At 39.9% G+C, this 24,241-nt stretch overlaps 1 protein-coding gene across 9 annotated transcripts in view; it reads left to right on the top strand.

Annotated features, from left to right (window-relative positions):
* The window catches only part of plekha5 (pleckstrin homology domain containing, family A member 5), a 322,519-nt gene that overhangs the window by 226,882 nt on the left and 71,396 nt on the right, over window positions 1–24,241 (top strand). For 8 of the 9 annotated variants that reach the window (XM_080207236.1, XM_080207229.1, XM_080207228.1 and 5 more), the window contains 4 exons: window positions 1,703–1,775; window positions 9,639–9,739; window positions 15,532–15,647; window positions 17,651–18,148. In XM_080207236.1, coding sequence (XP_080063362.1) covers window positions 1,703–1,775; window positions 9,639–9,739; window positions 15,532–15,647; window positions 17,651–18,148 — 788 coding nt within the window. Of the gene's footprint in view, window positions 1–1,702; window positions 1,776–9,638; window positions 9,740–10,286; window positions 10,349–15,492; window positions 15,648–17,650; window positions 18,149–24,241 lie in introns of those variants that run through there. The other variant, XM_080207232.1, reaches the window with a different exon arrangement.

Raw genomic sequence — 24,241 nt, 5'->3', positions numbered from 1 at the left:
CGCTTAGTTTGGATTATACCAGGGCCACTGAGCTCCTGACCTCATTACAGTGTTGACTCAAACTTGTACAGAAGAGCTGAACTCAACTTGAGGTGAAAGTGACTGCCCGCGACATCAAGTCTGCGTTTTATGTGGCATGAAGGAACTCTAGAAAACTGAAATCACCGGGAACTGAGGGGAAACCCTCCAAAGATTGGAGTCATGCCTATCACAAAGAAATTTGGTTATGGTTGTCGTGGTCAATCATCTCAGTCCTGGGACGTTGATGGAGGAATTTTACATGGTAGAGTCGAGGCTCAACCATCTTCAGCTATTTCAACAATGACTGCCTGTCTATCACAAAGTCAGATGTGGGAATGTTTGCTGATGATTGCACAATATTTGGCATCCTTCGCGACTCTTCAGGTACTGAAGTTGTCCACATCCATATGCAGCAATATCTGGATAATATTCAGACTTGGGTTGATAAGTGGTAAGTAATGTTCGTGTCACACATACCAAGCAATGACCATCTCTGAGAAGAGAGAATCCAACCAACGCCCCTTGACGTTGAACTGCATTATCATCGGTAAACACTCCATTATCTGCATCTTGGGGGTTGCCATTAGCCAGGACTGAACTGAACCAACCACATAAATACCACAGTGGAATATTCTGCACTACCTAGATAAGTGCAGCTGCAACAGTACTCAAGACGTTTGACATCTTCCAGGACAAAGCCACCACCTGATTGGCACCCCGTCGACCATCTTCATCACTCCCTCCCTTCATCAATGAAACATAGTGACAGCAGACTGCAGCAATTCATCAAAGTGCTTTGACTGCACCTTCCAAATGCACACCCTCTAACACCTGTAAAGACAAAGGCAGCAGATGCAAGAGGAGCACCAGATGCATGCATTCCCCTCCAAGCTGTACATTATTCTTTCTGAGAACAATATCACCTTTTCTTCAATGTCACTGGATCAAAACCCTGGAACACTTTTCCAAATAGCTGTATCGGTGCACATGGGCTGCAGCGGTTTAAAAAGACGGTTCAATACCACCTTTTCATGGGAAATTAAGGATGAGGAATAAAACTAAATGCTGGCTTAGCCAGCAATGCCTGCATTCCATGAACAAATAAATAATGAAGCAAAATCTTGTTTGGTGTTTTCAATGCAGCTTTACACAACAGTTTCAGTAACCAAATCACTATTTCCAGTTTGTATTTCTGTAAACTATTATTGTAAAGCTTATGATCTTATTCATCTCTTTCTTTGTATAAACAAATAAAGGTTCACTCCATTCTTGATAGAATAAAACAGAATTTACAATTGTAGTTCAAGTCGCACCAGAATGCCATTGTGTAGCTCGTGTTTTTGCCACTTCTGTTAGTGTGATGAATATTTTTAAAATGGCCTCACTGAAATGGAAAATGCGTTCCTCAAAAATGCTTGGTTACGTAAAGGATAGCTGGATTGATAAAATAACTTACGGTAAACTGCAATTTTGAAAGAAGTAGCAGGATTCTATTTTGAATTTTGGGCTGTGAGTGAGACATGTAGATAGTGCCGTCACTGTTAATTGTACCATTAACAGATTTGGAGTTGGAGTTTTTCCACAAAATGGGCAATTGCTGCCCTTGAATATCACTTAACAATATCTGTTAGCAGAGATGCAAGTAGCAAAACCATTGAACATGCTTCTCATTGTTTTGTAGGACAGCACAGGTATGAAACTCTGGAAGAAGCGCTGGTTTGTCCTTGCTGATCTGTGCCTGTTCTATTATAGAGGTAAGATATCAGTGTAGTTCGTTTTTAGGAAATACAGAATCGAATTTCAAAGGCCCTTTTATACAAAGCTGTATAATTTGACTTATCGCTCTAAATTTGTGGCTGTTGCTTGTATTTAAATAACTTATATAGGATATTTATGCAGGTAAAATATTTATTAGTGCTCCGTTCATATTACAAAACTAGTCAAGCAAGACACCTAACTGACAATATGACTTATATTTTTGGGAGATAGGGCACTTGAGGGCAGCTGAGACATGAATTATTATTCTTAGTTGTCAAAATGCTACTGCTAAGATGTAGAACAAAAATCTAAATGTAATCACTTTCTCAAAAAGCTGATTCCACAGAAAATTCTGGTCTCTTGATAAAGTTGTGCTAAAAATGATCTATAGCGTTTAATCAGTCTCTACAAACAGTCATCCAAACAATTACTTTCACTTTACTCCTACCGTTGTACAATGATCACCAGTAATAACTGTTCAGTGGAGGAAAAGACTTTTTAACCAATTAACCGTCAATACAGCTATTGACTTCCTACTCCATCTTTATTTTCAATTAGTTAAGCCTGTCGACTCATTTTCATGCAACTCTGATTATTTGAACTGCCAGTTTGACTGAGTGATCGAGCTTGAGTCAAAGGGTTCCGAGCTCGGTTGATTTGACCATTTTGCCCTGCGGGCTGACGGGCGGGGCAAGCCGGTAAGATCGCAAAGTGGCGAGAAATCAAGTTAGCACCCGAATTCGTACCCCTTGTCATCTTACTGGCACCGGATATCTGATGCAATCAGCCTTGCACCCAAAGGGGCGTGGCTGATTGCATTGTTTAAAAATATTTAAATCAGGATTTGAATGTAATTAGCAAACCCAACAAAGAATTGTTCGGTTGCGCTTGCCTCTGTGGCCCTCGTCGGGGAAGGTTCTGTCCAGCGAGGATCACGTAATATCCTCCATCAACGGGGACCAGACGTAATGGCCTCGCTGGTAGAACCTGAGGCTATTGGTGCCCCCGTGGGAGGTTGGTGGAAAGGAGGCGTGTCAGCCTGGCATACTGGCAGTGCTGGGGCGGGACTGGCTGGGACCAATTGAGGGGCGTGGCCATACTAGGGGCAGACTGTTCGGTGGGAGGACTGCTGCACTGATGGGTAGGGGGACACTGCTACCACTCTGCAACAGAAATTGCAAGGGGGAGGATCAAGATCGTTGTGGGGCAGTGCGAGCGATCAGCCATGGGGCCTTGCAGGGGGCTGCTGGGCCATGGAGACTGGCTGGTAGCAGCAGAGACAGAGACCTGCATATGTGCAATGGTGCCCTGTGCTGATATCAGACTTTTCCTAGTGTTGGAAGACAGATAAAGCTTTTAGTTTTATTGCACGCAAATCAATTTTTTTATTGCACAATGTGTCATAAGATTTGGGAAACAGTGGTTAGCACTGCTGCTTCACAGGCCTAGAGACACGGGTTCAGTTCCTGGCTTGTGTCACTGTCTACAGATTCTGCATGTTCTCCTGTGTCTGTGTGGATTTCCTCCGGCTGCTCCAGTTTCCTCCCACAGTCTGAAAGACATCATAGTTAGATACTTTGGTCATGCTAAATTCTCCTTCAGTGTACCCAGAGGAGTGTGGCGACTAGGGGATTTTCACTGTGACTTCATTGCAATGTTGATGTAAGCCTATTTGTGACACTAATACATAAGACTTGAATAAAAGATTCGACTGTTGGCCTCACCAAATCTGAAAGTCTCCTGTTTTTATGCTCATTCTGGACTTAGAATTTTTTTGACTCTATGGATTTAGTCAGATAATCTGACTATTTCAGTTCATAACGAAGGAAGTATTGCATTAACAGTGCTTTCTTGTCTTGAACAGTGTGTTAAATTGAGGTCCCTTCTGCTTGTTTTAGTAGGCATAAAATACCCACAGGTGTTCAAAGAATAACGCAAGCTGTTTTGTTTTGTGGAAACACGATGAATAACAAAGAGGCTGGGAATGTTTTTGAGGATATTTTGTCACAGTCAATATTCCAATGACAACCCAGAGCTGTATGACAATGAGTGCTGATGTGGAGAAAACAGTGAAAGTTCTGTTCCTGGATGGTCTCTGATCTCAAACCACTAACCTTTCAGTTAATAGTCAAAAACGCTCATCAATTGAGCAACAGCGATGTACAACACGTATCTTCGTGCCCTGGCCAAAATTTATCTATCCATCACGCGACACAAAACAGGTTAACTGGTCATTAATCTTAGTTGCTGTTCATGGGATCTTGCTGTGAGAAAATTTGCCTGGTTTGCTCATTAATGGTGCTACACTTCAAAAGTAACCCATTGGTTTTGAAACATGTGTACAGTGTTTTACAGACATGGAAGACATTGCATATATGCAAGTACTCAAGCAATTCGGAAGGCAAAGCTATGTTAAATTTTGTTACACATTGGTTGAAACATAAGAGTAAAGGAAACTTACTACAATTATACAGGGCAATGGTGAGGCTACATCTGGAGAAGTGTATGCAGGTTTAGCCTTTTTTGCCCAAGGAAGTGTTCCCTGGAGAAAGTGCAACAAAAGTTCAATGGACTGCTTCCTGGGATAAGGGAAGTTCTACAAGGAGAGATTGAGCAGACTGGGCCTGTATGCCCTGGAGTTTAGAAGAAAGAGGTGACAGGGTCGATGCTGAGAAAATGTTCCTCTGACGAGGTAATCTAGAATGTGACAGGGTCACGGCCTCAGAATAAGGAATTGACTACTTAGGATTGAGATGAAAAATTTCCTCTACTCAAAAGGATGCGAATCTTTGGATTTCTCTGCTCCAGAGTTGCGGATGCTCAGCATATTCAGTACTGAGATTAATAGTTTTTCAAATACCAAAGGAACAAAGTAATATGGGGGAATATGGACTTGAACTAGAAGATCAGCCATGGGAGGGGTACAGTAGCACAGTGGTTAGCACTGCTGCTTCACAGCTCCAGGGACCTGGGTTCAATTCCCGGCCCGGGTCACTGTCTGTGTGGAGTTTGCACATTCTCCTCATGCCTGCGTGGGTTTCCTTGGGTGCTTCAGCTTCCTCCCACCGTCCAAAGATGTGCGGGTTAGGTTGATTGGCCATGTTAAAATTACCCGTTAGTGTCCTGGGATGTGTAGGTTAGAGGAATTAGTAGGTAAATGTGTAGGGATATGGGGATAGGGCCTGGGTGGGATTGTGGTCGGTGCAGACTCGATGGGCCGAAGGGCCTGTTTCTGCACTGTAGGGTTCTATGATCTCGTTCAGCAGTGGTGCAGGGTCGAGGGTCAAATGGTCTACTCCCCTATTTTTCATATTCGTAAGTACATTCTTGAAATGCTAGGATAGTATTAGTTTTGAAACTAAGATGGTATATTGCTGAAATTGAGTAATCAAAATCAAATAGCTTCTCCAGATCACAAAATAATTTGCAGGGTATTAGCAAAATGGGAAAAACAATTTTCTAGTTTATAATAAATGCCTAAGATAAAGCAAATTATTTGAGAGGAAACAGTGCACTAATGAAAAGTCAGATCTGAAAACTCTCAGAATTGTATAGTAATGAAGAAGTCTATATAACCTGTCCAGTCCATGCTGGTTATTTGAAAGAGTTTTCAAATTAGTATTGCTCCTTACTCTTTCCCCATTATAGCTCTACATGTTTTTTCCTGTCCTTGTATATCTAACTCCCTATAGAATTTGCTTTCACCAGCCTTTCAGGGAGTGCATTCCAGTTCTTCGTAACACTGCATAAAAAGCTTTCGTGTGGTTCCATGGAATTAATGTTTACTTGAGGGCACTTGAAATATAACCCAGTTAATTCTCTCGAGTTGCATGAAATCATAAATATGGAGTGACTTTTTTTTAAAAAGGCCATAAGTAATCATGAAACTGGCAGCATTAATTATTCTCAGTGTTCAAGTCACAATTCTTGACAATGATGTTGATTCAAAGGAATAAAACATTTGGTGTTTTGGTAAACTGGTGTATAAACCAAAAGATAGATCAATCATTGAAAAATTCAGAAACCAGAACCAGTTTTGTTTTTATCTGAAGATTTGTCAGTCAGTTTAGGTAAGTGCAGGAATATGGAAAAAACAATGCAAAGGGCTTACACTAATATCCAGACATTTTAATTCAGGATAATGCAGGGTTTACCATTTGGTAAACTGAACAAGAAGTGTCCTTTTATAATCCTTGTATTGTGTATCTTGATAACGTTTTTTTTTGTTGGCCTTGAAATGATGTTCCAGATTCCAAGTCAATCCTTTGAGATGAGATGCAAGTTATACTCATGTTGGCTGCTCAAGGTCTGTGTGCAATGAGGCAGGACAACCTTGATTCATTTCTAAATGGTTGAAGAACCCGTAACAAAACCAGCTTTGCATAAATTGGCTTGTTCAGTTTCCTAATAGAAGATGTGGGAAGTGAGAAAAATTGCATTGATGCTGCAGGGTTTCTCTTTGAGGCAATAGACATAGATATTCTTAGACACAACTGCTATATCTCTTTGACATACATGTTAATATTTTTCACACCACATATGCTATATGCTGAGTGATTGTCTTGGAAATTTTCATTGTGACTCTGGGTCCCAGAGTCGTAACATGCCATTTCTTATATTAATTTTTCAGTCGGCTCTAGTAGTTTGTAGGTTATCTTTTGACAAACTATTTCATATATTTGGATGACTACACTAAATATTTCAAAATGTTCTTTTCCAGCATTAATTAATTTATAATTATTTTAATAAGGTCTGTATGATTCATTAAATAAGCAGGTACTAAGAATCATTATGTTTCATGTCTGTACTATCGTTAGTAGAAAAAATGTTCTATGAAGCATAATTTCACAATTGTAATTTACTGCCCCTCGGCTTAATTGAGTCATTGCTTCAATGTCCACTTCTGGTGATAAGTTCCTCAGAGCATTCTTCAAGAGCATTGCTAATTTAATGGCTTGTTAACACTGGATGATTGGGATATGTTTCATTATTATGGTACTGTAAAACAGCATGATATTCTTCTGTCGGAAACATCTACCAGAATTATTGATTAATAACTGCAGATATTATTTTCTCACCTGTCAACCTCTAGAAACCTTTCTGTTCTTATTTGCCACTCCCAACTAAAATTACAAGCTTCTTATGCCAGAAAATTGGTTACAAAATCTCTCAATATTACTGGGTCACCACATTGATTAAATATTTTATCTGCAGCTGAAACTGAGCAGTGTATGAGATGACCTGAGATTACCCGCATAGACATAGCTGAATTATCTATTTTACACGTTAATATTCTGCTCAGTATAAGAAGGGATCTGCACGAAGGGATCCAGGGTAACTTGGCGAATGTGGGTGTTGGCACATTGCCTTGCAGTTCCAATAGGTGAACAATAGGGATTGTTAGGCAGGGTAGTGATGATGTTGGGTTGCTTCTTTTGAGTCCATCTAGAGTCTTTAAAAAGAAGTGATGGTAATTATTGCATTTTTTTGATAGCGTGGTTGCTGAAAGTGGAATCAAAACACCCATCATTAAAGTGTGTGGCGCACAAAACCATTTCTATGCTGCCCAGACTTAGTCCTGATTCTGGGAAACCTAGACTAGCTAATATTTGGAGCTTATGAAATCCTTGTTGTACAAAGACTTATATTCTATATACATACAACTCATTCATAAAATGATCACTCTGCCATGAATCCCTCAATCAAGATTTTGTCCTTGCTGCTTCAACAAAACAGTCATTAAAGTCATGAAATGTATTCTCCCTCATTGTTGTGGATCATCCTTGTTTTGAGTTCTGTCCTGGGCTGCTTCTCTTCCCAATTCAACAACTACCCTCCCATCTCACTGTTCCAGGTCTCTTAATATAGTAAGGTGGATAAGAAAGCAGTTCTGATATTAGCCAAGGTATGAAATATAAAGTAGAGGTTATGCTAGAACTGCATAAAACAAGAGATGTACAATTAAGGTGCCTACAGGGCTATGGGCCAAAAGCTGGAAAATGGATTAAGGCTGGAGAGTTCATTTTTAGCCAGTGCAGGCATGACAGGTTGAATGACCACTTTTGCGCTATAAATTTTCTATGTTTCTATTTTCTATGTACTGTATCTTTCGTATGGCTGGTTTACACTTTATCATTAACCTGGAAATTATATTTATCTGTTAAACTGTCACATTGAGGCAAGTGGAATTATGGTCACACAGCTTTTATTTGGACAGTTATCTGTCAGAGATGTCAGCCCAATATACTACTTGTAGTTGGGCATATCTTGAGTATGTTTGCCTTCTGTTTATTTTATTAGTTTGCAACCTATAGCTTCTTTGTTCATTTATCTTGTAAAGTAAATTTGTCCAAGGAGATCCTCTGATGAGCTTTTGTTCACAGATTACTCATCCTTTAATTCTGCATGGGACAATTTTTGCATGTTTAAAATGTTGGCTTTAATTATAAATGCTCATTGCTATTGGCAGTTTCTTCATGATTATCCGAGACAGCCTGCAGCTCCTTTTCATACCTACACTTTATACTAGAATTTTCTCTGTGTTGACTAGCTTCTTGGTCAGAAGCAGTAGTTGTATTAGAAATGTCTCCAGTTTGCATCCCATATAACAGTGAATAAAGAAGTATGTCGTACTTACGCTGCTTTTGTTCATTCTGTTATCATGTGACATTTCACATGTTGGTAACAAAAGATATATTTGGTAAACTAGATTTTACTAAAAATTGTACAAATTCCATTTTTTACGTTTTAATCATGGAAATAAATTGTAAGAAAAATTAATAAAAACAGTGCAGCAAGTCTTGAAAAACACATGAAGTGAACAAAGTATAAAACCAGATTTGGACATGGCAGTATAAGCGTTTGGTTACACGAACATAGGAACAAAAGTTCAGCCCTCAAACCTGTTCTACCGTTCAGTTTGATCATTGCTGCCTATATAGTTCAGCTCCATTCGCCTTCATTCTCTGATCCTCTGATGGCTTTGCTAAGATGTGTAGATCTTTATCTTGGAAATGTCAATTTTGGAGGAGAGAATTCCAAGTTTCCATTATCTTTTATGTGGAAAATATGCTCTCTGTTTCTTATCCAAATTGCTTAACTCGTAATTTTGAGTTTGTATCTACTTGTTCTAGCTCTCCCCACCAGAAAAAATACCTTTTCTTTATCTAATTAATCAAACCCTGTTTATCATTGTAAGCACCTCAGTTCTGATCATTCCTCAACCTTCCAAACTTGAGGGAATGTAACCCAACTTTACACAACTTGTTGCTCATTATTTAATCTTTGAAGGCTCGGTACTCCTTGAATCTGTACTGAAGTTCCTTCTGCAACCTGTGTGACTTGATTTGGGTGCCCATAGCTGAATTTTGTGCTCTAGGTTGGGTTTGACCACAACTCTGCAACTGCCCATGCATTTTCCACCTTCCTTGAGATAAAGGCAAAAATTCCAAATAATCTGTTTCATTACTTTTGGTACTAGTAAGCTCAGATAACACAGATTGTGTAAAGAGACATCTAAATCCTATGCCTTTCACAGCTTTTGGTCCATCACATTTAAGGAAATATTCCATTTTATCTTTCTTGAATCCAAAGTGCAGGCACCATGCCCTGAAATTCTCCTGCTTCTCCAGCTCCCTCTCCTCCTTTTAAGATCCTCTTTGCAACCTACCTACCTCAGTAAAGTTTTGGTTTAGCCCGTCTAACATTATATTCTTCATCTGTTTGGCATTCTTATATTTCCACTAACACCTCTGTGAAGCACTTTGGGATGTGTTTGTAAATTAAAGATGCTATATAAATACAAGCTGTTGTAATGACTAAGAAATAAGGGGGATTTGATTTTGCTTCTTTCCTGGCAGATGAAAAGGAAGAAGGCATTCTGGGAAGCATTCTTCTGCCTAGCTTTAAGATCGCACCAGTTAGCCCTGAAGATCATATAAATCGAAAATATGCATTCAAGGTCAGTGTTTGCATTATATACATTCTTTCTTTGTTAATTATGTTCTAGAAGCTTAAAAGTTGGAGCACCCAATGAAACAAAAGCATTAGGCTTTATTTCAGTAGCAAGTATTCAACTAGTTTTGCACCAGTAAGCAATGCTTCTTTAAATTTTTCTATTTTAATTATCTTATATTAACAAATGTGAGTATTGACTGATTTACAATCCATATTGATTCCATTGAGAAAAAGGAGCTGTATCTTAAGCAGTCTCAATATGAATTTAATTAACAAATAGTGATCTGAAATCCAAAAGCTCAACCTGTTATTTATTTAAAATACTCCCAATTTTAAGTCTAGTTTGAAAGGGTCCAACCATTTTTAAAAAATGTTAAAATTATCTCCCCTTGCAATTCAATATTGTTTTCAACGTGATGGAAATGTTGCACCTTTGAAAACAAGATGAATTGTGTTCAATGAATTTTTTGTTAAGTTATAATCCTGTGTAACCATGAACGTGGGCGATAACTGTATTAATATATGTATTTTTGTTTATTTTCAATTTGCATTGAGCTACTGATGAACGCTTTGGATGTTTCACAGCTGTTAGGAATGCACTTGGAGCAGCCAAGTAAGTATGTTCATTGTTTATTATGCAAGTACCTAGCTCACATTTTGGACTTGGCTCACATTGATTGTTGTTGCAAATATAAGGATAGTTGTACTATTTCAGTGTGCTATGTGAGAGTCTTTATTCAACTGATTTCAAGACGTTTGTCTTCAGAGGTAGACTCATGGCATGATCACATGATTGCAGAAAGTCTGAGGTGTCAGTCAAGCTGGTTACATTTAACACCCCCTTTCATACTGAACTAAAAATACAAACATCCCCTTTTTCCTGGTGAACAAAAGACTTATTTGCACGCATGATACTGTTAACCATTATACTGTTCTCATGTATTATTAACTGTTTAGTCCACTAGTCAGTCTCTGCACATGCGTTGCACTCTTCGGGGGTGATTTCACCATCGCGTTGCACCCGTTTTCAGACATGACGTGGTGGTAAAGTCCAGCATAAAATGCTTGGCGCAATTGGCACTGGTTTCCACGACTGGTGCCATTTTATGAGAGCTAGATTTCCAGCACAGTCAGCCTTGTGCCAGAAATGGGTGGGAGACAGGTTAATATTTGGAAATGTATTATAATGCTATTTTACATCTGTTTAGCAAGCCTGGCATTCAATCGTCCAGTCTCGCCATCCCCCTTTATGACCTTGCCAGGAATGGTTTATGCCAGCAAGAAATAGACATATTCCTCGTGAACGGGGAGCAGTCGAGTTGCCTCACCGGTGGAACCAAGAACAAGGGGGAGATGCCCCTTGGGTAGTGCCATGCTGGCACCTGGGCAGTGATAGTCTGGTACCTGGGCAGTGCCCACTGGACAGTTCCAGAGGGTGGGACATGTGAGAGGAGGGGTCAGTGAGGAGCAGAACTAATGGGGGAGGGGGCCCGCTGCCACTTTGCAGGGATCGGTGGTGGGAGGGATCTGCAATCGGTGGGGGTGGAACGGTCTGCAATCGGTCTGGGCAACAAGAAGAGGTTGTTGGGGGCTGTATCTTGGGCCATGGGCCTCCGTGATTGCGTTGGGGGAGATGCTTCAGGCAGCCTGTACTGGCAGAGGCCTGGCAGCTCTCTTTTCTGTCAGTTCTGCAACTGTTAATGCACATGTGCAGCAACAGAGGCTCGGTGAGGGGCCATTAACTTGGCAGGGTTTTGGCCGCATGAAGCCCACCTGGCTTCTGCAGCTAGCACAGGCTTGCTGATATTTTTGCAGGCAGAGTGCACATGGAGGGGAAGGCCTGAAAACATGCCCAAAAGTCGGATAGGAAAAAAAATGGTAAATCCTCATCCCCCACCCACGTCTTTAAAATAGCCTTTTAACGAAATGTCAACCAAATGACAATAAGGAATAGGAACAGGAGAAGGCCATTCAGCCCTTTGAACTGCTCATAAGATCATGGCTGATCCAACATTCTTTATGTCCACTTTCCTGACCTTTCCCCGTAATCCTTGATTCTCTTACCGATCAAAAATATATTCGTCTCAGCCTTAAATGCGCACGAGGACTCTGCCCCACAGCTTTCAGTGGCAAGAAGTTCCAATGAATCTTCACCCTCTGAGAGAAGAAATTCCCCCTCGTCTCAATATTAAATTAGCGCCGCTTTATTCTGAGACTATGCCATCCTGTCCTAGACACTCCCATGAAGTGAAACATCCTTTCAGCATTTACCCTGTCAAGCCCATTAAGAATCCTATATGTTTCAATGAGACCACCTCTCATTCTTCTAAATTTTATGAGTAAAGTCCCAACCTGTTTAAACTTTCCTCTTAAGACAATTCCTCCATAACAATGATCATCCTTGTGAACCTTAGCTAACTGCCTCCAATGAAATAATATTTTTCTTCAAATGAGAGGAGCAAAACTGCTCATAGACTTCAGATGTGGTCTCACCAGTGCCTTGTACAATTGCATCAAGACTTCCCTACTCTTATACACCAACCCGCTTGAAATAAGGGTCAATATTCCATTAGCTCTGATGAATTCCAGACTCAACATTAGCTCTGTTCTCTCTCCAGTCAAGATATGCTGACATTTTCCAGCATTTTTGGTTTTTGTTTCAGATTCCAACATCTGCAGCAATTTGCTTTTATTCTATTAGCCTTCCTGATTGCTGCACCTGTGTGCAAGCTTAGCATGTTTTGTGCATAAGTCCCTTCTTTGAATTGCTGCTCTCTGTAGTTTTTCGCCAGTTAAATAATACTCTTTTGTACTCCCTTCCAAAGTGAACAGCTCCACTTTTTCCCACATTATATTCCATTTGCCAACATTTTGCTGACTTACTTAACCTATCCATATCTCTTTCTAAATTGTATCCTTCTTGCAACTTGCCTTTCAACCTATTTTTGTTTTGTCTGCAAATTTGGCTATAGTACATTCGCTTCCTTCCTCTAAGTGATTAATATATATTGTAAACAGTTGCAGTCCTAGCACTGATGCCTGTGGAACCCCATTGGTTACAGGTCACTAGCCTGAAAAAGAATCCCATATCCCCACTCGCTGTTTCCTGCCCATTAGCCAATTAACATCTACCTCCAACACCATGAGTTCTTAACGTATGACCTAATCTTTTGAGAGGTACCTTGTCAAATGCCTTCTGGAAGCCCAAATACATATACTGGTTTCCCCTCTCTCCACTCTGGTTGAGACTTCCTTAAAAAATGCTAATAAATTAGTCAGATACAATTTCATTTTCATGAAGCCATGCTGACTCTGTTTAATTTGATTTTCCAAATGTCCTGCTATTACTTTGTTAATAATTGATTCCAACGTTTTTCCAACAATCGCTGCTAAGCTGATCAGCCTATAGTTGCTTGTTTTTTGCCTCTGTCCCTTTTTGAATAGTGTCACATTGGCAGTTTTCCAATCTTCTGGTACTTGTCCAGAATCCAATAATTTTTGGAAAATTACAAGCAATGTATCCACTATCTCTGCAGCTGTTTCTTTTAGAATCCTAGAATGCAGGCCATCAGGGCCAGGGGACTTAGTTTCCTTCAACCCCATTAGTTTGTATAATACTACTTCTCTAGTGACAGTGATGATACTTAATTCCTCCCCTGTATCCTTTAGTGTTAATGGGATGTTCATAGTATCTTACACCATAAAGGCTGATGCAAAGTATCTATTTAACTCCTCTGCTATTTCTTTGTTCTCCATAACTATCTCCCCAGCTTCATTTTCTAAAAGGTCTATGCTCACTTTGACTCCTCTCTTTTTTATAAATTTAAAGAGAGTCTTATTATCTGTTTTTATTTTCCTTGCTAGTTTACCCTTGTGGTTTATTTCTCTAATCTTTATTGTATTTTTAGACCTCCTTTGCAGGACTCTAAATTTATCCCAGACTTCGGGGTTATCAACGACTTTTATCTCCTTATGAACTTTTCCTTTCAACTTAGTATTCTCCTTCACGTCCTTGGTTAGCCATGGTTGGTTTATCCCTCTCTTTGGAGCTTTCTTCCTTACTGGGATATATCTTTGCCGAGAATTACTTGCTTAAATGTCTGCCATTGCTTGCTTTACTGTCTTTCCTGCTAATTTATCCACTCAGTCCACTTTAGCTAACTCTATCCCATTTCATTGTCATTTATTTAAGTTAATCACCATGTTTCCAACCCGGGTTTCTCACTCTCAAACTGAAAATTAAGCTCTATCATTTTATGATCAGTAGTACTTTGTCGGGGATCTGAGGTCATTTATTAAACCTATCTTTTAGCCATTATCAGATCCAAGGTAGCCAGTTACCAGGCTGGTTCCATGACACATTGCTCTAGGAAACTATCCCCAATGCACTGCATGAATTTGTTGTCGTAGCTACCCTTTCCAACTTGATTAACCTAATCAACATGAAGATTAATGTCACCCATAATTATTGCTCTATTCCTATCCTATTGTCCTAATACTTGCTGATTTATATCTTTTCCTACAGTGTGACTAATTGGGGGTCTATACACTACTCTTGCCAAGTTGGGCCTGGGAGCGGAGCCTCTAGGAATCCTTATCTGGGCATTCCCAAGCATGTAGGGATGGCAAGATGGAAAGGGTTGGTATCTGGTCACTCTGATGTCTGTGTAGGATAGGAAGTGACTCAAACATTTGGCGGTGAGAGGAGGTTGGCCCTCTGGTCAATAGTTGGGGTTGTTCCCCTTGTCTGCCCCAGGCCACGATATCCATGTCAGGGCAGTGTGAAATTTCTGTGGAGACAGCCTTGCCAGCTCTGAGGCTCCTCCCCACCAGAATGAATGTGCAAAACACAGCACCCTGTTTTGTTTTGACTAAGTGTTAGAAAATCTGGAGAAAAAAACCTGAATGCATTTTTCCCCTGAAACACATCGATTTTCAGTCAGAACCTGAGACTTAGCGTTTTTTTTTTGGAAAATCCTTGAATTTACGCTATCTTGCTTACACAATGACGTTCGCTCTCTACACCTGCCGACCCAGATAATCAAGTCATGTGCCAGTGCACTCCAAAGGGACTGAAAGTCAAAATGCATGTTTGCCAACTAATACTCTGTTATAAGCATTGGGACCTGGGCAGGAAGAAAGAGCAGTGTCAGGATCCTGGTTCGGGACATCAACATGAGAGCTTGCAATACACTTTAGTTGTGTTGTAAATTTATACATTGAAATAATTTTGCCAAAGAGATTTCCTATTGTAAATAGTTAGGAACAGGGCCAACCAAAGTAAGACTTGGGTACATTGCTGTTAATAGGTGTGATATGCATTGAAAGGCATTGGGTAATAGAAAAGTACAGAAATGTGATGGAGAAAGAATGAGAACAGATCAAACACAAAATTAGAAACCACAGAAGTGTATGCAATGATCATGCAGTGCAACGTGGAACACAAACTGAGAGAGAAACTCATGAAGGATTTTCACAGTAACTTCATTGCAGTGTTAATGTCTACTTGTGACACTAATAAACTTAAACTTAAGAACTAAGGAGAATTCCTTAGAAATCTAATCAGTTGAGGGACATTTTAATATTGCATTTAATTACTACTGTCTAATGTTAGAAATGATTTATTATGCTGGAATATTTTTGCTAGAGTTAGAAATTTAGCATTCCTATTTAACATTAAGATGCTGAATTTATTTCCGTTTCAAGAAGAGATTTTGTATTAACTATTAATTGATTTTTTTCTCTTTTTTTTTACAGGAATCACTTAACTTAGTAATCACTGTCATTTCTGATCAGGCTGCTCACCCAAATATGCGGACTTATTATTTCTACACTGAAACAGCCAAAGAAATGGAGTCCTGGATGAAAGCTATGATAGAAGCTGCGCTTGTTCAAACAGAACCTGCGAAAAGGTATATTTGATTTTTATGTTCTTCGCAATCACACTCCATCACCTCACCACCCATGACCCTGCAATTGAAATTAAAAAATAATGATCCAGTTAGTGGAGAAAATTGTATATCTACAAAACCATACAAGACAGGAACTGCTGAAAGTGACTTGGATTTGAATTAAATTATGGGCTGAATGTTGGACCAATGGATCCAAGGTGGCACGATAGCACAGTGGTTAGCACAGATTGATTCCACTTCATGATCTTTTGATACCAGACGCTTTCTAACTATTGTCCTTCTGTCACCCTTTATTATCGGGGCTATCCCTCCTCCTTTGCTATTCTGTTTGTCTTTCCAAAATATTGCATCTGCTGGAATATTTATTTCTCAATCTTGACCACTATGTCTCTGCAATGGCGATTACATTTAAATTGATTATCTCAATTTGTGCCACTAGTTCATCTATTTTATTGCAAATGCATTCAGATAAAGGTTGTTTCATTTAATTCTTTTATTTTCGTTTCATGTGACAACCTTATTCTTTGCTGTACAATTTTTGTTGAACTCTCCGTTCCATTGTGTCCCATCTGCTTGTCTTTATCCCGCTACATTGTGATGTTATTCTGATGCCTCAACCTTTCTCTTTGGATCTTTTGAATCTCCTTTCATCCCCACCCCATTAGTTTAAAGCCCTTCCCACAAACTTGGCCAGACAAATGGCCAGGACACTGGTTCCAGCCTGATTCAAATGGAGCTGATCTCAAAAGAATAGCTCACTCTTCCCAAAATATTGATACCAATGCCCCATGAATTGAAACCTTTTAACTGCCATCCTTCATGTTAGACTAACATGTATCAATCAGCTACCACTGCCAAGTCTGCAAAGCCTTTCCAAAAAAGTATCATAAGTTGCCAATTATTTGATTTTTTTAAATTAAGCTTTTGAGAAGTGATCTGAAATAAGTAGCAGTTGGTAGCATCAGCTGTATAGACTCCATATTATAAAATGGGAGGACAGTTTGCATTTGAAGTTATCCCATCTGGTGATGTGATCTCTCAGCTGAGTGGCCATCCTTTCAATCTTCTATGAATACGCACATTACCATCCAAACATTGGGGCAGGGCAATCAGTGGGATTTTGCGTTTTAATTTTATTCTGCCTTGGCAAAGCCTTCTTATTACTTGCAACCTTTTCCCTTTCAGTTCTGCATATGGCTATATTGTCCTTAACTGAAACAGCATCTCACACTTAGCTCATATAAATAGGCTTTGGGTTCTGCAGTTAAGCAAGTTACTATTGAAAGCAGATCTCAAGCCACTAACATGGCTAAAATGTCAATCAGCCTTCCTTCACAGGAGCATCAGCCTACCTTGAAGGCAATCTCTCCTATTTTCTTCCTATTGGTTAGATAAAGACTGTATAATTCAGTTCTGAAATATGATTAATTCATCAGTCATTTGCAAGTATGCACTTGCTGCAGTGGGAAACTGATGAGAAGCGTTGATAGCTATCCTTTTGTTAAAATTCAAAAATGTATGTTACTTAGTTCCATTCTTCTATCTGCAATGAGAATTATTAGCTTTCTGCATGCATGCCTCTTCAGGGGTGGGAGAAGGGTTAGAGGAGAAAGAATTGCTCTGACTATAAGGATGCAAGGGATTCCTTTTTCTTTTGGAAGAATTAACCTTCTGTTATCACTCACCATAGCCCTAAGATTGATCTCCATTTATTGATTTAATGTCTTGTGAAAATATTGCAGCTGAAATTTATTCCTTATTTACCTCAACACCAGTTTGTTTTTGTGGAGTAAGCTAATATGCTTTTGACTTCATTGGTGCATGAATCAGTTTCACTGCAATGCATATGAGTGGGAAAAGAAGTGTGCTACAGAGGTCAAGAATGTGTGTACTTCAAGACAAAGTAAAAATCAAAGTCTCACTCACTCGTAGATTAAACATTGCTGAAAAGTATTAAAAGTGATGGATAACAGACATGGTCTAATTCTCTCTCTCACGCACAGGACTGAAAAAATAACGTCTGATACTGTACCACCCAAAGAGGTTAACCACGTTGCAAACCACAAAATGTTAGTGAAGCCTGAACTTCAAAATAACCAAAAAAATATAGACCCTACTCTGAGTCTTCAACAAATAGACAATATAAACATCAGTCAAGCTGACAAATATGGTTTTGAAACAGAAGGACTGGATCAGCACAAGCCTTTGACTAAAATCAATAGTATAAAACTGCAGCCTGCAAAATCGGAGAGCGGAAATGTCACATCAGGTACCAACACCCTTCAGTCTCAACAGTACAAATCTCAGCATGCCAATGATTCCAGTGAACAAAGCCCAGTTGGTTCTGTTGGTGTTCCTGTAGAAAATGTGGACACTGGAAGAGAAAGATTAATTAGTCTAAATGACAGTGGAAGGGGCATTCAAAGGACTAATTCAATGATGCAGTTGGAGCAGTGGGTGAGAACACACAAAGGAAAGGGCCATGAGGAAGAACCTAGAAGGTATGGTTGCTTTTTGTTAAAAGCACTTGTTTGTAAAGCAAAACTGTTTCACCTTATTTTTCGAAAAATAGAATTTATTTTCAGAAAAATACTTGTTTGCTTAACAGAGATGGGAAATAATTCTAATCAAAAGTTTACTCAACCTTTATTCACAGTCCGTGTTACTAACTGTCACAACTGAACAACAAATACTGCATCGTGCGAAGTGATCATTTCTAATCTGGTCTTTTCAGATGTATTGTCACCACATTAACTGAATTTAAAGTTTAATGTGGGTGGAGAAGCAATCAGGTGGTGCAGCATGTAATGTTATAGGAGGCTGTAAGTTACTTTGCTGTTAGCTGTCATTGTATAATTTTTAACAGCAGTAGCAGGAATGGCAATCTCAGTGGATTTATTTTATGGATTCTACTAAAAGAACAGCAATGATTGGGATAGCAGGTGTTACACATTTAACTTTTCATTCATTTTCATCTGATTTCACTATATCTTGAATTCTTATTTTAGATGCCGCATTCAATAAGGTATTGTACATACCTTTTTAAGACAGGAATCCCCATCTGGTTCCCTGGGGGTCTCCCAGGAATTCCGCAGCAGGCAAAGCTGATTGATACACTTTGATGTTCTGTACTCTTTCCTGCTCATCCAATCAGAGGCTTGCTTCCCCAGAATGGGGTGGAGCAAGGCCTGCAGGGGAGAGAGGGGCTGTATTGAGGGGAAGTGGTGATGAACTGCCGCCCATTTGATACAGCTGTGTGGCTTGCAAGACCATTTCAGAGGGCATTTTTATTTTTTTTTGTGGAATGAGTGTGATTTTGAAAAGGCCAGAATTCATTGCCCATCCCTAATTGCCCTTCTACTGAGTGTTTGTTAGGCCACTTCAGGTGACAACTAAGAGTCAACCATATTGCTGAGAGTTTGAAATCACATGTCGGCCAGACCAGGTAAGGATGGCAGATTACCTTCCGTGAAGTGCATTTGTGAACCCAGAGGGGGTTTTTACAACAATCAACAGTAGTTTCATTGTCACTGAGACTAGCTTTCAATTTTTATTAATTGAATTTAAATCCACCAGCTGCCATGGTGGGATTTGAATCCATTTCCCCATGGCATTAGCCTGTGCCTCTGGATTGCTGGTCCAGTAACATTACCACTCCACCAATATTTCCCCATTTTTAAGAGTCAGCCACATTGCTGTGGGTCTGGAGTCACATGGATGGCAGATTTCCTTGTTTAAAAGACGTTGCTTTGGTCTCTGGCAAGCACCAGGCAGAGAGATGAAGTCAGGAGCTAGGAAACTGTTTTTGGAGAGGGGATTGAAATCAATGGCTTATGTCTTCCCAATGTTTAAAGGAAATTTATTCTCATCAATTATAGTGATAAGTTAGCCACAGTGGAGGAATCAAGAAAGATGGGATGAAGTAGAGGTGGGAGTTGTTGCTGTACATACAAAAACTAACCCTGTGCTTTTGGACAATGTCACTGAATGATGGCATATAGTTGAAAATTAGGAAGGACTTTGAATAGATCCTTGGGGAACACAAGAAGTAATGGTGCAGAAGCAGTTGCACTCTGGCTACATTTAGTGAAGAATGGAACCTGACAAATTGGGTTCCATCCAGCTGGATATGTTGGACAGGTATCGGAGGTAGATGCTGTAACCTGCCATGTCACAAAGCTCCTGAAAGCTTGAAAGAGATGCGAATGAATCGTTTATCTTTGCTGCAGTTAATATAGGAAGTCATCTTACCATCCTTTTTAGTTCTGTTGCTGCACCTGATTTAACATTGAAGTCTTACTGACTCTGATGAACCCTCCTCCGCAGTTCTTCCTCTGTTTATTTCTCAATTCATAATTCTCATTGGCTAAGGTGATACACTGTCTTGTTGTTCACCAAGTTCCCAGATGCCCTGCCTGCATCTTTATTAGCTTTCACTTTTCTGGCAATTTTATGGGCAGAAAATACAAAAAGCCCCATATGCTTTAGCAAGTCTAATGAATGAGGCCCACTCCAGCAAAATTGGACCCAAAAAACATGTTAAGCTGCCAAAACCTTGTATTTCATACCATGTCTCGGTGGGTAATATTTGTAATTTATGATTGAATCCTACGGTCTGTATTTGCTTGGCCTGTGCTGAATAAGCTGATCTCACTGCAGCAAATTTCTTCCTGCTTATTACTGTGCAAATTACATGTGCTGATGTAGATTGTAGGCAGACTTGGGCTCAGCTGTGATGCCTCGGTTTGAAAAGCCTGTCAGTACCCACTCTTTGGACTCTCATATATAAAATATCAGTTGACTAAGATACAGGAGACATTGATATTGATGCACCTTCGCCTTCTCAAATGTCAGTGCCTTCAGGTCAGAACTACAACTGAAAGAAAAATGAAATTTATGAACAACTCTGGTTCCCTTTTATTACAGTATGAAGCCTGACAACACCAGGTTTAAGTCCAACTGATTTATTTGATAGTAAACTCACAAGCTTTCGAGGTTTCCCTCTTCATCGGGTGGATACAGAGTTTTTAGTTCTGTTGCTGCACCTGATTTAACACTGAAGTCTTACCTACTCTGATGAACCCTCCTCCTCAGTTCTTCCTCTGTTTATTTCTCAATTCTCAATTCGCAATTCTCATTGGCTGAGGTGAGAACTCTCCATCTACCTGACGAAGAGGGAAACCTTGAAAGCTTGTGAGTTTACTATCAAATAAATTGGTTGGACTTAAACCTGGTGTTGTCAGACTTCTTACTGTGTTTACCCCAGTCCAATGCAGGTATCTCCACATCATCCCTTTTATTACGCAGAATTATTGTCACAGGAGCACAATGGCGCAGTTGTATTACTGACCAAGTAATGTAGAGGCCTGGGACATGAATTTAAATCCCACGACAGCAACTGGGAAATTTAAATTCCGTTAATTAAAAAAATCTCATTAAAGCTGTTCCCATTGCCAAAAGGATTGAGAACCAAAGGATGTTGACATAAGGTGAATGACAAAAAGAACTAGCGTTGACACGAGGAAAATCTTTTCCACGCTCTGAGAAGTTAGGATCTAGATTAAAGTATCTGAGACTGTAGTGGAGAAGGATTTAATTGTGGATTTTGAAGGGGCATTGAGTAAACGCCTGAAGAGATGAAATTTGCAGGGTTGTTGGTCAAGTTGGAGCATGGGATTGACTTATTTGCTCTTGTGGAGCACTGACATGGACATAAAGGACCAAATGTTCCTCTTGTACTGTAGCCATTTTAACATTCTGTTATTGGTAATGGTGGCCATGCAACCAGCAGATTCTCATTAAAAAATCATTTGATTTGCTGATGTTTTTAGAGAAAGAGATCTGTCATCCTTCCTCAGTCTGGTAAATATGTAATTCTAGCAATATGGTAAACTTTTAGGTGCTCTCAGAAATGGCCTAGCAAACCACTCAGTGTGCTTTGGAACAAATTTTCAAGGAAATTACAGAGAAATGAAAAAGTTGTCTGGTACTTATAATGAGGGAACTTCACTAGTATCCTAGCCAGTATATGGATAATTAATCCATAAGAACACAGACTGCAGCCAGGGTGTGCCAATTGAGGAAGGAGTCAATGTTTAAGGTGGTGGATGGGATACTAATGAAGTGGGCTGCTTTTTCTCTAATGGTTAAGTTTCTGGAGTGTTGTTGGGAGTTGCCTTTTTCAAGACTCAGGTGACCAGTTCCACCTCGGCAGGCCAAGGGAACTTGAATTCATCGAGCCCCGCAGGGAGATCAATTAGTGATTCCCCATGGAACTCATAGGAGCTATCACAGTATCCAATTCTAGGCAGCCCACTTTAGGAAGGATGTGAGGGCATTCAAGAAAAGATTCATGAGAACGGTTCCAGGAATGAGGAACTTCAATTATGAAGGTAGATTGGAGAAGTTAGGACTGATTTCCTTGGAGTAAAGATAGCTTAGAGCAGATTTGATAGAGATATTCAAAATCATGAGCGGTCTGGACAGAGTAAATAGGGAGTAACTGTTCCCACCCATGTAAAGAATGACAACAAGAGGGCACAGATTTAAAGTAATTATCTAAAGTGACATGAGGAAAAACTTTTTCACTCAGTGAGTGGTGATGGTCTGGGATGCACTGCCTGAGTGTGTGGTGGAGGCAGGTTCAGTTGAAACAGACAAAAGTAAATTACACCACTATCTAAAAAGGAAAAATATGCAGGGTTATTTATGGGGACAACGCTGAAGAATGGAGCTGAATGAATTGCTCATTTAGAGAGCTAGTGTCGACATTATAGGCTGAATGGCCTCCTGTGCTGTAACATTTCTGTGATCAACTCACTGAGAAAAGTCAGTAAGAATAAAATTGGACAGAACAATTAGCATTACCCTAGGCATTGAATTTGGACATAGTCAACTCTGCAAAACTCTCTTCGGTAATAGATGCCTGTTTTCACAGAGAACGAGTCTACACTGGAGCCATCGTATTATGCTGCTATTCACGTTTTGTCATATGGAAGATGGATAATCATGCTGTAGCAACTTAATTCACTGAATCACTGGCTTTTGCGAGACAGGTGTCAAAAGGGTCTGTCATTTCACCAAACTGGTTCGCTATTTTTCTTGCAGCAATGCTCCAACTTACTACAGACAGGTTTCCCCCCCGATGTGGTAAAAATATATTGCATTGTTGATAAATTCTTCAACTTTAATCGATTGAAGGTCACAACAAGCCATCAACTTCTGTGATAGAACTACAGTATACTGACAATGCACAAATTAATGCTCACTCTGAAGAAGAATGCTCACTCTGAAGAAGAACTAGAACAGATGGTTGACGAAGGAACCTGTTGACATGTACAATGAGGTGGATATTCTGATCTCTGCATTTTTTGCTGAATTTGGTGCGCTGCAAAGATCATGTTAGCTATTCCTCTGGTAGGTCAAAAGCCAGACTCAGGAAGGGCCTGTTTTGTAATTTGTGAGAGGTGATTACAATGTAATCTGGCAAGGATTTTTCCAACAATTGTGAGCAATGCTGTAGTTCAATTTTTTTCTCCTTTGTTAAAAGCGGATGAGCCTCTTAGTCACTTGGAATTTCTTCATTCTGCCGCAGCTTCTCAAATAGGAAAATGTATATCTAAGAGATTAAAGTGTTTGCTCCATGTTTCAGTTCTTCCAGAAGGATATTGTCAGGACCAAAAGGTTTGTTGTTGTTCATCTGGTTGCCAGCAATTATCACTATAGTGCACACAAGATCATTATCTGGCTTTCTTTCGATTGTATGCTGTGAGGTTTTCAAGCCAATGTATCTCCACCATGGAATTCTGTTTGAGTCGTTCTATAAAATGCTGTTCCCATGAGTGTTGATAATGTTTGTGTTTGAGGAGAATCTTGCCGTTTTTGAATTTTACTCGTGTTGATCCATGTGTTGAACGTCAATGGATCTCTTCAGTCGCCTTGAAGAAGGCATGCATGTTACGCATGCCAGTGAGGAGTTGAATTTTAAAGTTAAGGTTTATTTATTGGTCACATTCACACTACAATGAAGTTACTGTGAAAATCCATTAGTCACCACACTCCAGCACCTGTTTGGGTACACTGAGGGAGAATTTAGCATGGCCATTTCACCTAACCAGCACATCTTTGGCCTGTGGAGAAAACTGGAACACCCTGAGGAAACCCACGCAGACACGGAGAATGTGTTAACCCACACAGACGGTGACCCAAGCCGTGAATCGAACCAGTGTCTCTGGCGCTAGTGCTAACCACTGTGCACCGTGACGCCCTTCGCAGCCTTCTCTGTCTGCCATTTGTTCTTCAAATCGAGGGTCCTTCTTTGAACTTTGGCTATCTGGTGGGCAAATTTCTCTTCTGCAGAGTTTGGAATGCTGCTGTCAGTTTACAAATGCTGTGTATAGATACTTCTCTCATTAAAATAATCTTGGTGTCTTTTACCGGTGTGTTCAAGGGTTTCTTGGCATGTTGTTTGAACTAGCTGAGCCAAATAAGCCCTGTAGCTACAGAACAGATGAGTGACTGGACATTTTGTGGTTAGTGTCACCTTCTGACTTACCCTCCCACCCCCTCCTCTGCCACCTGTGAGAACTTTCCAG

Source organism: Carcharhinus amblyrhynchos, chromosome 19 (assembly GCF_965287045.1).
Source record: "Carcharhinus amblyrhynchos chromosome 19, sCarAmb.v2.hapA, whole genome shotgun sequence".
Lineage (NCBI taxonomy): Eukaryota > Metazoa > Chordata > Chondrichthyes > Carcharhiniformes > Carcharhinidae > Carcharhinus > Carcharhinus amblyrhynchos.
Note: the sequence above shows the minus strand (reverse complement) of the source record. Positions and strands in the feature narration are given on the sequence as shown.